Source organism: Hibiscus syriacus, unplaced genomic scaffold (assembly GCF_006381635.1).
Source record: "Hibiscus syriacus cultivar Baekdansim isolate YM2019G1 unplaced genomic scaffold, ASM638163v2 tig00110831_pilon, whole genome shotgun sequence".
Lineage (NCBI taxonomy): Eukaryota > Viridiplantae > Streptophyta > Magnoliopsida > Malvales > Malvaceae > Hibiscus > Hibiscus syriacus.
Window position 1 is genome coordinate 1,316,320 of NW_024062882.1, and position 15,899 is coordinate 1,332,218.

General features: G+C 31.9%; 1 protein-coding gene across 1 annotated transcript; it reads left to right on the top strand.

Moving 5' to 3' along the window:
• Nucleotides 1–12,238: 12,238 nt before the first annotated feature.
• Nucleotides 12,239–13,043, top strand: LOC120142673. The gene is made up of 2 exons (XM_039157200.1): nucleotides 12,239–12,299; nucleotides 12,337–13,043. Exon 2 carries the CDS (start codon nucleotides 12,376–12,378, stop codon nucleotides 12,844–12,846), a length of 471 nt encoding a protein of 156 aa, XP_039013131.1. The 5' UTR covers nucleotides 12,239–12,299; nucleotides 12,337–12,375; the 3' UTR covers nucleotides 12,847–13,043.
• The last annotated feature ends 2,856 nt before the right edge of the window (nucleotides 13,044–15,899 follow it).

Genomic DNA, 15,899 nt, shown 5'->3' on the forward strand with positions numbered 1-15,899 from the left:
AGGGAATCATTACCCATTCACTAGCAGACTGAGTTTCGATTGTACCAATAACGTGGCAGAATATGAAGCTTGTGTTTTGGGAATTCGAGCTGCAATGGGGCAAAATATAAAAACATTGCGGGTATATGGAGATTCAGCCTTAGTAATCTATCAGCTCTATGGAGAATGGGAAACCAAGGACGTAAAGTTGTTAGAGTACCAGAAGCTAATATTGGATCTGCTTGAAGAATTCGATGAAGTCACCTTCCACCATGTACCTAGAGAATAAAATCAAATGGTTGATGCTTTAGCTACCTTGGTAGCCACATTCAAGGCTGGCGAGTAGTCTGAAATGATTCCAATTGACATATAATAGTATGAGTACCTAACTCATTGTTACCAAATCGAGGAAGTAAAAGACACTAAGCTGTGGTACCACGACATTCTGTAATACATCAAGAACCGAAGTTATCCAAAGGAGGCCACCGAAATTGATAAAAGAACCATTAGAAGGATGGTAGCTGGATATGACCTTGATGAGGAGGTCTTGTACAAGAAAAGCCATGATCAAATCCTGTTAAGGTGTGTCGATGCAGAATAGGAAAAAATGATAGCGGAAGAAGTACATGATAGAGTTTATGGAACACATGCGAATGTACATAGGATGTCAAGGCAAATAATTAGATGCGGGTATTTTTTGTCCATGCTGGAAAGTGACTGCATCAACTATGCTAGAAGATGTCATAAATGTCAAATTTACGGAGATAAAATAAATGTTCCACCTCATCCATTTCATGTGATGACGTCACCCTGGTCTTTCTCTTTGTGGGGCATAGATGTTATAGGGAAAATACATCTGAAGGCTTGAAATGATCACTGGTTCATTCTTGTGGCAATTGATTAGTTCACAAAATGGGTAGAGGATGCATCATACGCCAGTATCAATCATTCCACTATTTGCAAGTTTTTGAAGAAAGAGATCATATGTCGGTATGGTTTACCTGAAAAAATCATCATCGATAATGCTACAAATTTGAACAACAAGATGATGGATGCTGCTTGTGAGCAATTCAATATAAAGCATCACAACTCTATTGCTTATAGACCAAAGATGAACATAGTAGTAGAAGCAGCAAACAAAAACATCAATAAGATAGTAGAGAAAATGACTGAGACCTACAAGGATTGGCACGAGAAATTTTCTATTGCTTTGTTCGCATACCGAACCTCGGTATGAACTTCGACTAGGTCAACTCCATTTTCATTAGCTTTTAGAATGTAAGCATTACTGCCCAATGGGGTGGAAATTCCATCACTCCAAGTCTTGACAGAAGTCAAACTGGATGATGCAGAATGGGTGCAATCCCGATATGATCAGTTGAATATGATAGATGAAAAAAGATTGAAAGCCATTCGTCATGGTCAAATCTATCAGAAACAAACGATTCGAGTACATGACAAGAAGGTGCGCCCGATAATATTCCGTGTAGGAGAATTGGTGCTAAAAAGAATTTGGCCAAATCAGAAAGATTTCAGAGGAAAATGGATGCCAAATTGGGAGGGACTTTATGTCGTGAAAAAGATCTTCTCCGGAGGAGCACTTGTTCTGACAAAAATGGATGGATCTGAACTGCCAAATCCCGTCAATTCTGATGCAGTCAAGAAATACTTCGCTTAGAATGAAAACTTGAGAAGGTATCTTAAGTCGAAAAATAAAAATAAAAAAACATTTAGGGTAAAAACTTGAAAGGGCACCCTAAATTGAAAAAAAGAGAAAAAAGAACAATGAAAATGAAAAAGAGAAAAAGAAAAAAAGAAAAAATAATAAGGTGGGTACAAGATGAAAACCTGCAAAGGTCGTCTTGAAACCAATGATGGGTCCAAATTGAAAACTCGAAAGGTTGATTTGGATATTGATTCAAGAAATCCAGGCAGTGAAGCATCACAACATCCGAATTTTCTACAGACTTAACGAGTCAGAGAAAGGTTGTACTCTTTAGAACGTTGTATTTTCGAAGATCCCTTGACAAAGGCTACGCTCAAGGTCACCTAACGACTTATCAGCTCATAAGAGCCCGTATTATTGAGATCTAATACATCCATTCATACTTCATCTATGTATTCATTCGCCTGAATGTTTGTCATGTATCGTTTTTTCTTTTTTCCCTTATTAATAAATACAATCTTTTCTATGAATCAAATCCTTTCGAGCATCTCGGATTGAATTTAAACCTAATGATTTATTCATTCTTGAAAAAGATAATTGTATATTACTGTACAAAGATTTTTTAAAAGTACAGGTACTCAGAAGCCGATCAAGGCGCATGCACCACACTTGAGATTGTTGAGAAGCATTTCCCAAATCAAGTATCAAAACATAAAATCTACGCATCAGATTTAAAATTTTGAAGAATTCAAGATCGGTAATCAGAACTTCAAGATTCCAGAATCAAGAGTCAACAAGACAGGTAACCGGAGATCAAGATTTCTCTCCATAGCATTGCATATATGCATTTTATGCACACCTAAGAGTATTGCATCCATAGCATTGCATATATGCATAACTTTGCAAGTTCTAGCTAGAGTCAATTTCAACTTCGTAGCGAAGGATATTGGACTCGAAGCGACACAATTTACTCGAGATTGGATTTTAACTTCACAACGAAGGATATCCAACTCAAAGCCAATTTGATGCAATTTACCCGAGATTGGATTTTAACTTCACAATGAAGGACATCCAAATCAAAGCCAATTTGGTGAAGCTTACTTAAGATTGGATTTCAACTTCACGACGAAGGATATCCAACTCAAACCCAATTTGGTCAAACAATCCTTGGATTTCAACTTCACAAAGAAGGATATCCAACTCAAAACTCAACTTCACGACGAATGAGCCATCCATGATTTCAACCTCACAACGAAGGATATCGTGCCCACAAGCAGTATCCATCTCTAGATTGGATTTCAACTTCACAACAAAGGATATCCAATTCAAAGCTCAACTTCACAGCGAAAGAGCGTCTGTCAACAAATAACTTTTCAGTTTCATTCAGAGTCAATTTCAACTTCATAGAGAAAGATGTTGGACTCAAAACAACAAAACTTACACAAGACTTGATTTCAACTTACACAAATGATATCCAATTCAAAGCTCAACTTCACAAGGAGCCATCCACGATTTCAACTTCACAACGAAGGATATCGTACCCAAAAGATTGACCCAACTTCACGACGAATGAGTCATCTATAACACAGCAACACCGAAGTCTTCAAGTCAAGTTTCAACTTCACGATCAAGTATCTTGAGATAGAATATGATCCATAGAGCTACATGCGAAAGCTTTGAGTTCGGTTTCAACTTCGCGACGAAGGATATCGCTCTCAAAATTTTCCAGTTCAACTCAACCTCATGATAAGGGAGTCATTTCGTGATTCAATCCAAATTGACAAACCAGTCTTAACATCGGATTTCAACTCTATGACAGAGAACATTCGATATGGACGAAATTTTTGTCTTTTAAATCTTTGCTCTATTTTCGTTACACGATAATGAGCAAAAAGGGCAGCTGTAGACACTTAATTTCGTCTAGCTCCATTTCGATTATGTTCACGTCATTATATAATATATTTACGTTGGTTTATACATTACAACTAACGAGCGGACCGAAACAAACAGTGGTTCCCAACCCTAATCTCTTCATTCTCCACAAGCTCCACTCGACTAACCTTTCAAGGATCAACCGAACGATGCATCTCTTACCCCACGCAACCGGTCGATTTTCACGACACCATCAACAATGTGTGTTAATGGGACTCATCCACAACCAACAAAACAAAGGATTAGTTCCAATAGGATACCCAAAATAGGCCTAAAAATAGGATTTGTTCTATTATAAATTGATGTAAACTCATATAAGCAAACACACAATATTACCCACGAAATACAAGAGAAAAATGGGAAAAGCAAAGCAATCGGAAAAACACTTGTAACGTTTTGAAAGAAAGGAAATAAAAAAGGTATAATTTTTTACCTTCGATTTAGTTGATCCTGGCTTGCATGTTGCTTTTTCGTTTTAAAACCAGTGACTGGGGAGGGATTTTTTCGAGATCTTTTGCTTTAGATCTAGCCCTCCCGATGCCTATTTTGAAGGAAACAAACTTGGTTTTTGGAAAGAGGAAGGGAAGAGTAATTGAAAGATGTAATTTTTTCATATGGCCACCGTTGACGTACGGCGGCCGGCGATACGGTGGCTCGCCGAATTCTGAATTTTGGGGCGATCGTGTTCTTCACAATGAAGAACACAATTGATGTTTTGAGAGAAAATGGAGAATGGGGGAGGGGTTTCGGTTCGAAATGAAGAGAATGAGAAAGTTTAAAAAAATGACTTAAATACTCGCCCCGCCGACCCGAGTACGACCCGCGTCGACCCGCCCTTGACCCGCGTGTTTTTAAAACAAATGGGAGAAATTGCAATTTTGGTCTCTCTATTTTAAAATATTTTATTTTGCCCCCAGATTCGATTTTTACGCTAATTTTCATTTAAAATTGACCCCCAATTTGTTTTTCTTTCAATTCAGTCCCTTCACATTTTAATTTTTGTTTTATTTCTTATTTTTATTTATTTAAATATTATATTTTATTATTATTATTATTATTATATATATATATATGTTTTTTCTTGTTTTATTTAATTTATTTCTTTATTTTACCTTTTTTTATTTTTTTTCATTAATATTATATACATTTATTTTTATTTTTTTATTTTTCCCTTCTTCTCCTTATTTTATTTAAACATTTTTTATATTTGTTTTTTTATTTATTCCTTTTTTATTATTTTTATTTATTTATTTATTTACTTACTTTATTTATTTATTTATTTTATTTTTTCATTGCTTTATCTTATTTTATTTTATTTCTTTATTTTCTTTTTTTAGATTATTTATTTACCTAATTTGTTTCCTTTTTGCTTGGTTGTATTTATTTTATTTATTTATTTATTTTTCTTTTTTTTATTTCTAACGTATTTTATGGCTTCTTAAGGGTACACTTTTAAAATCGATCGGAGGTAAGTAATTTGGATCGTTATTTTACCTTTTAATTTAAATTACAATTTTTTTAATTAAAGACAACTGAAAATTACGTAGTACTGAAAGGGCAATTCAAGGGTGGTAACCCTTCCTTGACTGTAACCGACTCCCTAATCAGACATATCTTTGGTAAGATGCAGATCATGTAAGAAATAAAGGTATCCGATCAACCTATTTGTTTTTAAAATAAATTATTGGTGGCGGCTCCAACACATTTCATTCAAGTCGAAGCCCAATTTCGGGCCCACCCGAAAGGCGATTCCGACAGGCGCGCTTGATGGTCTGCACCTTCCATCTACGTGTGCAAAGTGGTCAACCGCGCTTTACTGCCAAAAGATGCTAGATCAATAATATTTGAAGAAACGCTACATGAAAGGTAAATAATATATATTTGAGTAATTTTTGGGTAAAAAAACCCCATTATATTTTACCCCGAATGATAATCAAATTATAATTAAAATCAAGTTAAGATATTGGGCAAATGTGCCCAGATAACATTACAGTGAGTGTTTAATTCTTAAACTAACGTGTTCATCCGATTAATTCTCTAAATGAGGTGTTTTCTACAGTAGACTTTAAATCTCTCGGCGTCTTCAGGATTGAACCAGATTTTTTGGGTTTTGCTTAGGATCTCTCGGCGTCTTGTTTGGGATTTTCGGCGTCTTGAGGGTGTTGGATTGTTTATGGGGATCTATAGTCTTCTTTGAGTGAAATCAAGAAAAAAATGTAGTTTTTTTACACAAATATCACCTTAACATAAAGTAATTACTTGTTAGGCACTATTTAAGAATATTTTACGGATCTAGCAAAATTTTAAGAATATCATTTTAAATAATATGAAAAATTTTGATATTTTATAAATTTATTTAATTATAAAATATTTTAAAAAATATTATTTTAAAATATAACACAAGACATACACATCTTTTAGGATAGACTTATAAACTTCGATCTTACAACGTACGAGGTTCATGATAAAAGACACTTTTTTTTTTCATTACATTTGTGTAAAATACACTTTTCGATATATTATATGTAAATATATGTTTATTTTTTATTTAATTTTAATTTAAGTTGTATATAATTTTGAGATATTTTTTCTTTTTTCCTAGACACCCATAAAATAATAGCACGACAATAACGATTTAATGATTTATAAATATTAAATTAAATTAAAATTTAATATTAAGTTGTACGAATCTAAAAACTTATATATTTTATCATACATTATACTAAAGTTCCGGTATATTTTTGATCGATACTTTTTGGTTTTAAAATATTATTGTAAAAAGAAGAGAGAATGGGCTACAATGGAAACATCATTAAGTGGAGTGCCACTGATATTTTAGGTGAATTATATATTGAGTAAACTTATATAAAATTTATAAAAATTTTATAGAAAATATTTAAAAATTTGTTAGATCCGTAAAATATTCTTAAACAGTACCTAACAAGTAATTAATAATGTTAAGGTGATATTTTTGTAAAAAGGCTAAATTTTTTCCATAATAACTTAAAACGCCTAGAGATCACCATAAAGAATCCAACACCCTCAAAACGCCAGAAGATCCCAAACAAGACGCCTGAAGACGCTGGGAGATCCCAAGCAAGATGCCAAAAAAATCTGATTCAACCCTGAAGACGTCGAGAGATCCCAAATCTACTGTAGAAAACACCTCATTTGAAGAATTAATCGGATGAACACGTTAGTATAGGAATTAAACACTCCTTGCAGCGTTATCCGGGAACTTTTGGCTAAGATGTTGCGTGGGGAAATGATGCTGTCATGGTCATGTAACACTTTACTCTGATCCGAATGTTGAATTCCTGTTACTTGTTGTCTTTCCAAAACAGCCTGAAAAGCCTTCAACTTTGACCAGTTATTTAAACATCTAAATCAACTTTAAGTTTTAAATTATGAATTTAATTTTTATATTTTAGTTTAATTAGATTCAATATTTATATTTTTAAAATTCTAATATTAAACTATAAAAATTTAAAACAATTAAATCTATCACTTATACATAATAAAAAAACCCATAAAAAATTAGTAATCTACTATACATGCATGTATCAAATTGGGTCATGCTATCTCGTTCTTTTTTTTTTGGTAAATATCTCAAATAAAGGTGTATTATCAATGCTTCTTCACTGATGGTATATTTTTACTAAAGATTTTGGAGATTATTTTATGTAATTTTTATAAATATCCATGAGGAGAATAATGTTTTTAATTTAATTATCTTCATTCACAATATTATTAAGATTATAATTATTGATATAATTTAAAAGATCTAATTTCTTATTTTACTATAATGTGCTACCAACCGAATCCCTTACTTTGTTAAAAAATTCAAAAGAAAATAAAACCAAGGAATAAAGACCACATTCCACCATCAAATCAAACGCTCAATATGGCCGACCAACCCCATTAACTAATAGTGTTTCTTAGAAAACTTTTATGGATCAATTTTGATAATATCTAAGATTTTCCTAATAGCTTCACTAATATTTATCTTATTAATCGATTAATTAAAATTAAATTTTATAAAAATTTATTGTAAGCACGAACCAGCTTACCTTAATGGTTAAAGGAATCATTGTTGTTCCTAGAGGTCACGGGTTCGAGCACTAGCAACTATAGTATGATGATTGAACATTCATTATCAAATGATTGAGAGTATGTTTAGAACAAATATTACATGTAATCACTTTAGCATAATAAATAAATAAATAAAATAAAAATTTATTATAAAAATTAGAGACAAAATATGATTGAATATTAAAAATTGGGTTATCTACACGGACAATCATTTGTATTTGTATTTTGTTCACTTTTGATTATTGATTTCATAAAACGTAAGATATGGTCACTCTCATTTTTATTTAATTAAGATGTGGTTATCACAGGTTAATTGTTGTTAACAATTAACATAATATGTGACGGGATAGTTGGTATAATCACACATTTGGTCCCTGTTATTTATAATTCTCTTGATTTAGTCATACTTTCAAATAAATTTTAACATAAAATATATATTTTTAAATACAAATAAAAATAAAATATTTTAAAATTAAGTTAATAATAAAATATATTTAATAAATTAATATAAAAATATTTTTAAGTTAATATATATAAAATATTATGAATTTAAGTATTTATACACTAAGATAAAAAATATATACACCATGTTGTATATTTTAGACCAAGCAATGGTCTTAGCTTAATGGTTGGATTCATTTTTAGTTTTCTAAGTGATATGTGGAATCATTCAATTGGAGAATTAAATTTATTTTAATTTATTAAAAGTATGAACAAATTGAGATAATATGTAAATAACAACGACCAAATGTGTGATTATATCAAAATATTTAACTGATGTTAACAACAGTTAACTCGGGGTGACTACATCTTAATTAAATAAAAAACGATAGTGACAAAATCTTATTTTTTAAAATCAATGATAAAAAATGACAAAATAAAAACATAAGTGATCATCTGTATAGTTAACCCTAGTTTAGACCATATATTTGACATTTTTACTCAAAAATCACCCAAATATATATTATTTACCTTTTAGGCACTATTTCTCCAAATATTATTGATCTAGCATCCTTTGGCTATAAAGCGCGGATCATCAAGCGCACCTTGGACATGTGGATGGAAGGCGTGGATCATCAAGCGTGCCTTCCGTCCGAGCTGACGTCATGATTCCCCAAAAATATCCCCCTTCAATTATTTACTCATGCCAACAATCAGTCATCCCCTCCCCTATAAATATCGCCCCAAATGTAAATATCGAACCACACACAAATCCAAAGATATTATTCTTCTATTAATACCTTTTATCAAGCTAAGTAGAAGTTTTTATAGTTTTTAGATGGTACAATTATTTTATTATATTATATTTATTTCATATTGAATTGTTTGACCAAATTTTATTGTATTATTTTTTTGCGGTTGTAAAATGGAAGGCATATCATATCTCGAGGCATTTTGTCGATACGGTAACAATATTAAATTGTGCTATTTAAAATATTGTGAATATTATAAAATTTTTAGTATTAGTTTATATTTTAATTCATATATTAAACAATTAACGTCATTTTTTTTGCAGATATAAGACTCTCAATATTTTAAACTCTCAAAATGAGGCTATTTCAGCTATTGTTTACTATCATGGAGAAATTCGAGAAGATGAAACCGACATTGTCTTCCCATCAAATCATTCTGTCAGTTTATCCTTCAAGAGGAACATTAATCTTGAGGAGCTAATCACTGAAATTTCAAAGAAGGTACATGTTGGAAGTATTAGAATACTATACTCACTTCAGTACATATTTCCAACATCACTATTTTTGTTAACTTATACAACATTTGAACTCTCCATCGATGACAATATTGCTATGATGGTTGATGCTCAGAATCAAAATTCAGACGTTGTTACAGTGTCCTTCATATCTCGCTATGAAATTGAATCCAACCTCGGCTAAATACAGCCAGACACAATTCAATATCTCTAACTTAACGTTATGAATAAAAAGATATAATATATGTCATTCCCCTAATTAACTAAATAGTATATAAATTAAAATCTAAATTAATACTACAAATAAATAAATAAATAAAACATTCGTAATAATTAAAATATGTTACTGTATTAGAAAAATGAGTGGAGATATGATTTCAAATCTAAACGCAATAACCCGCTTTCCATTTTATAACTGAAAAAAGTAATAAAAATTATTACAATAAAATATAATAAAATAACAAACTATTAAATGATTATAATATAATAATAAAAGTTTTATCTTATAAAAACGATAGCAGAACTTACTTAAAGCTTATTAGAATGATTGATAAAAGGAAGAGGAGAAAATTTTTTGTGTGGTTTGAGGGTTGTATGATGAAGTATTTATAGTTGGAGGGGGAGGGAACAGTTGGTTATATTAAAAGAAATATTTATGGATGGTCATAATCCTATCGAAGACGTGTCTGAGGATCCGTGATTTACCCTCGTGACGCTAGCTCGGACAGAAGGTGCGCTTGATGATCCGTGCCTTCCATCCACGTGTGCAAGGTGGTCAACCACGTTTTACTGTTAAAGAATGTTAGATCAATGATATTTGAAGAAAATGTACCTGACAAATAAATAATATATTTTTGTGTGATTTTTGGGTAAAACCCCATTATATGTTGCGTGGGGAAATGAGGGAAATGTTCACGTTCGGCAGGGTTTATATACGGTTAAAAAAAGATGATATCGTTTTTGTTATTATTTAAATAACAAAACTGATAAAAAATGATCGAAAACATATAATTTTTACCGGTTTTAATTATCAATATAGGTAAACGCGGTTAGAAAAACCCGGTAAAAAATAATATTTTAGGTATTGCTTTACCGAAAACATTATTTTTTATCGGGTTTTTATATCGCGTTTACCTATATCGGTAATTAACAATAATAACAAAACGGTAAAAATAATAATATTTTCGATTATTTTTTACCACTTTTATTATTTAAAAGAATAATAAAATCAGTAATATTTTTTTTAACCGTATATTAAGCATGGCTCACCTTATAACTTCCGGGGAAATGATGCTGTCATGGTCATGTAACACTTTACTCGGATTCCATTGTTGAATCCCTGGTACTTGTTGTCTTTCCAAAATAGCCTGACAAGCCTTCAACTGTGACCACTTATTTAAACATCTAAATCAACTTTAATTTTTAAATTATGAATTTAATTTTTATATTTTAGTTTAACTAGATTCGATATTTATATTTTTAAAATTCTAATATTAAACTATAAAAATTTAAAACAATTAAATTTATCACTTATACATAATAAAAATCCATAAAAAACTAATAATCTACTATACATGCATGTATCAAATTGGGTCATATTATCTCGTTCTTTTTTGGTAAATATCTCAAATAAAGGTGTATTATCAATGCTTCTTCACTGATGGTATATTTTTTCTGATGATTTTGGAGATTATTTTATGTAGTTTTTATAAATATCCATTAGGAGAATAATGTTTTTAATTCAATTATCTTCATTCACAACATTATTAAGATTATAATTATTGATATTATTTGAAAGATCTAGTTTCTTATTTTACTAGATCAACTTATATTCTACTAAATCAACTAATATTAATCAACTCTAATATATTTTAACTGTTAGTTTTTAATCTAAATACATATCTCGTCGTTGGTTTTAATCTTATGGTTGTAGTGTTTAATGTCACCACTATAACAATTAATTAATCTCCCAAATATGATTATTTTTAATTTAACGGGAATGCTATATGGGGTGGAGCCAATCCAATGATTGATGAGTAAACAAACGCCCACTTTCTCTCATTACAAAGCAAGTGCGACTGTGCTTCCACATTGTGGTTAAAGAAACAGCAGGAATATCTTTACTTGTTCCTCTTTAATAAAGAAGATTACCCCTTGACTAAATTGAAGCATTGCACTTCAAGTCTTGAAAAATGTAGAAGTATGCACCCAATCCTTGTACTTTGGTACACTTTAAGATTTAGTCCCTTTACCTAACAAGTTAAAAATTAGATTATCTTATTTATTTGATTAAAAATGCTAAAATTCTAGTAAAAATTATAATTATTTACTTTTTGAAGTTAACATTGATAATGAATTTGACGAATTTGATAACGATTAGATAATTAATAGACCTCTTAATAAATTTTCTATTGTATTTTCATTGTGTCTATGTTAGGTTTTTAACTTTTTAAGTATAAAGACTGAATCTCAAAATTTGTACTAACCAATTCACATAATCTTAAAGGGAAAGTGCATTAAAAGTCACTAAACTATATTCAAATGATAATTTTGGTCATTAATTATTTAAAAGTTATAAAATGGTCATTAAATTTTAACAACGGTTAAGAATGATCATTAAATTTATCAAAATATTATAAAGTAGTCATTAACTTTTACCGAAATATTACAAAATGGTCATTAATTTATTATAATTTTATTATGACTATTTTGTAACAATTTGATAAATTTAATATTCATTCTATAACTTTTTAAGGTTCAGGGATCAAAATAATTAATTTAAGCTATTTCATGTGAATGATCATTAACTTCACTCTTACTTAAATGAAGCTCTCGTGACGAGCAAATGTTCTTTGCTTGTTTAAAGAATTTCCTATCTCTCCCTCTTTATTTGCACTCAAAGAGCAAAGAGTTGCAGACATTGATACAAAATAATCCAAACCCTTTTCATCACCTACAAAATCAGTCTCCTCGTCCCTTAAACCAGACCAAAGCATCAATGTCGACCGAAACACAACAGCCCGTTGTTATGTACCCGAACAGTGTTTCCTCAGGGCAAGCACTGCCATCTCAAATCCCCCACTCCGATGGATCATTCGGCACGGTTTTCATAGTGCTTGCGGTCATCATCGTCATATCGTCGGTCGCTTGCTTCCTCAAAAGACTCTGCAACCGGCGCATGAGCCAGACGAAACCCACCAATCCCCGACGCAAAGGGAACGACATAGAGTTGGGATTCGATGGTCCGATTCGTACGGCGAAACCGGTCGACGTCACCGGTGGTGATCAAAACAAAAGGTTCAAAATGCTTGGGAATGAAGATCCCAGAGGGTTCAGATTAATGCCTGGAGACCATGGGGATTTCAAAGGGTTCAAAATACATCCAAATGGTGATCTTAAAGGGTTTAAAGTGCAATCAAATGGGGATCTCAAAGGTCAAAATAAACAAGTTGATCATGGAGCGATCTAAGGCTGGTTCATTATATATATATGATCAGGTTGGGGACAGATTTTAACTAAAGATCCCAGATACGAATTCTTTGTCATTCTACTTGTGATTCAGTCCATCGATAGTAGATACTATGCATTTTGTGTTTTCAAAAAAAATTTAGGCTTTTGTAGTTCACTAGATTGTTGTTTTTATGATGTTGCACTTGTATTGGTCTTCTTGTGTTATGTTGATCTTATTACATGGTTAAATGCAGCAGTGCTTGAGTCGACAGCTATATACTCTCTCATCATCCAAAACTGAAACCATCTTTATAAAAAAAAAAATCATTTGTGTCAGTGAAATTAGTCACTAAAATTCTTAGCGACGATTTTCTAATGCGATTACTAGCCATTATAAATAATTCTGTCACTATTTTAATAGTGACAATTTGTATAAAACTCTCACAGTTTTTTAAGTTTTTAGTCACAATTTTTTGCATAAAAACTTTAAACAGTAGTGACAACAATACGTTTTACTTATAAGTGTTGAATATTTTGTCGTAAATGGTTTTTTAATAAATCTGGGGTGACTACAAGACAATATTTGTTTAGACTCTCAATCATTTGACAATGAACGTTCTTACTCGTGACATATGTGATAGTCAAACTTTAAACCTCAAGGGATAACAACAAGTCTCTTAATTTGTAACACCCCAAATTCTGGGCTAGTAGTTCCAGGATTACTCGAGAGGTAAGTGGACCTCGTGGATTTTATGATTTAAGTTGTTGGGTAATTGGGTTGGATTTGGGCCCAATTAGCCACAAAAAGGGGATTTTTAAATATGAGACAAAAATCAAGGACTAAAAGTGTAGTTAGACCCTTGTTGGGTTTTGAAGCTAAAATTTGGGGGGTGTTATATGTTTGGACATGGGTTTCATTTCCCACTTCTCTTCTCTTCATTTCTTCGTCTTTATTCTTTCTTCCTCAATCTTCTCGAAGTAACCATAGCTCCAAGGTAATGTCTTAAACCTTTTTCTTATTTCATTTTCGTCCTTAATCCCTCTTACAACATAGTTTTAAAGAATCAAAATCTTGGTTTAATCCTAGCTAAAGAAAAGTGGGGGTTTTCTTCCAAATCACCAAGGAAAGGAGTGTGGCTAAGCAATGAGCTCAATTTCGGGATTCAAACTTCAAGGTACTATATTTATAATCCGTTGGAGTATTAAGTTTTTATAAATTAAAAGTATTTGCTAAGATTTGTATAGTTGAGCATATTAGGGTTTAAATTTGATTTCAAGACTAAAAAACGTTTTAGGTGTTATTAATGTGTTTTGTGACACATAGGGATCCTATTTAACTCCTAAAAACTTAAGTGCATGATTTAGAATCAAACTATGGCCTTTAGGGTGACTTTTGAGTGTTTTTCGAGCCTAAAATAACCATTTATGGGTTTTAGTATCGACATTGGGATGAACAATATCGATACTGGTTAAAATGGGGCAAAAATTAGGGATTTTAACTAGGAGTATCGATACTGCCAAGGGGAGTATCGATATTGCCCATACAATATCAACACTCAAGGTGACAGTATTGATACTGAGGCCCCAATTTTGTAGCATAATGTATTTTTAGTACCGATGTTCATAGGGTATCGATACTTGACCCTATAATATCGATATTACAAGTAAGTATTGATACTACTCACTTTGTCAGATTTGACCCGTTTAAGCTCCGTAAGAGCTAATGACGATCCATACTAGTAAGACTTAGTCCGTGAGGGATGTAAACGACTAAGTATACCTAGAAAATAATAATTCAAATCATACAAACCATCTTTTAAAATAAGTTATGACTCAAATATACAAAACGGGGTTATAAATATACGTACCTTCTAAAGATGAACTCGAGACGTACTCTGCACTAGTCTGATCTAGATCACTGCTGGCTAAAAAGGTCTTTTGTCTACTCCTTGACTAACTTGTATGGAAATAAATTCCAAACATTGAGCTAACTAGCTTAGTTCCACACTAACAATTAAGTCATACTAAAAGTGTTTATGTCACACTGAAGCTAACTAATAAACTACAATAGTGGTATACTCGTATACTGCACTATCTACTTTATGGTAGACATCATGGTGTGACTGAGGGTTCTGCATCTCGGAGCTCATGCACTCCTCTAGTCTAATGAGGATGAGGCCTGAAATCTCTACATCGGACACATCACCCTCGACTAACCCACCCTTCACGAGTGTCAGGTCTCGACCCTAGTTAGTCAGTTTAAAATGCCTCACGCTCTACCTAAGGATATCCATACTGTTTTTATACTTCGACACCATAATCTTACTAAAGGAAATCGAGTTCTCTGATCGTTTCTCGAGCATCAATCAAGGTTATTTTTATATCCTCTAATTAATCTCATTTCTAAATGTAATTAAGCATCATTAATGTTCTCACTTGTAGTCTTATTTGATGGTATACTGAAGTTTTGGGGTACCTCGAGTCAAATCCCTTAAAATTGGACCTTTTTTACCCAAAACATTTATTGGTATTGATATTGACCCTTCAATATCAATACCTATGACTTAGTTTTGGTACTCTATGGAAGTATCAAAACTAAAATGACTACTGGAATTTCGGTCTCGATACCAAACCTGGGAGTCTCAAGACTGTGACCCTGATATCTATACTCTTGAATGGATATCGATACAACTGACCAGAAATTCATGAATTTACCTAGAAAATGAAGAATAGTCTCGATACTAGCCCTTCAGTATCGAGACCCAACCTGCAAAGTGCATCATTTTAGCACGAAAAATTCTATCTTCCTATCCCAAAGACCCTAAAGAGGTCCTCAATCATTATTAATATTTTATGTATGAAATAAGGATCATAAAAAAGGCTTTATAATATGTTTAAACCTTAAAAATGAATTCTACCATAATCATGCTCAACATGCTTTAAAACCATTATGCCATCAATGACTCACTAAAAGTATAGAAGAGTTGTGAATGTGTTACCTTGCTTCTTTGATGACTATAATTCTCCTCAATCAACCAAGGTTCAATTTTTCTTTTTCTTAAGCTTGTGAGT

What these genes read in the sequence shown, in the direction of transcription:
- LOC120142673 (XM_039157200.1), top strand. Translation starts at nt 12,376, where the DNA reads ATGTCGACCGAAACACAACAGCCCGTTGTTATGTACCCGAACAGTGTT.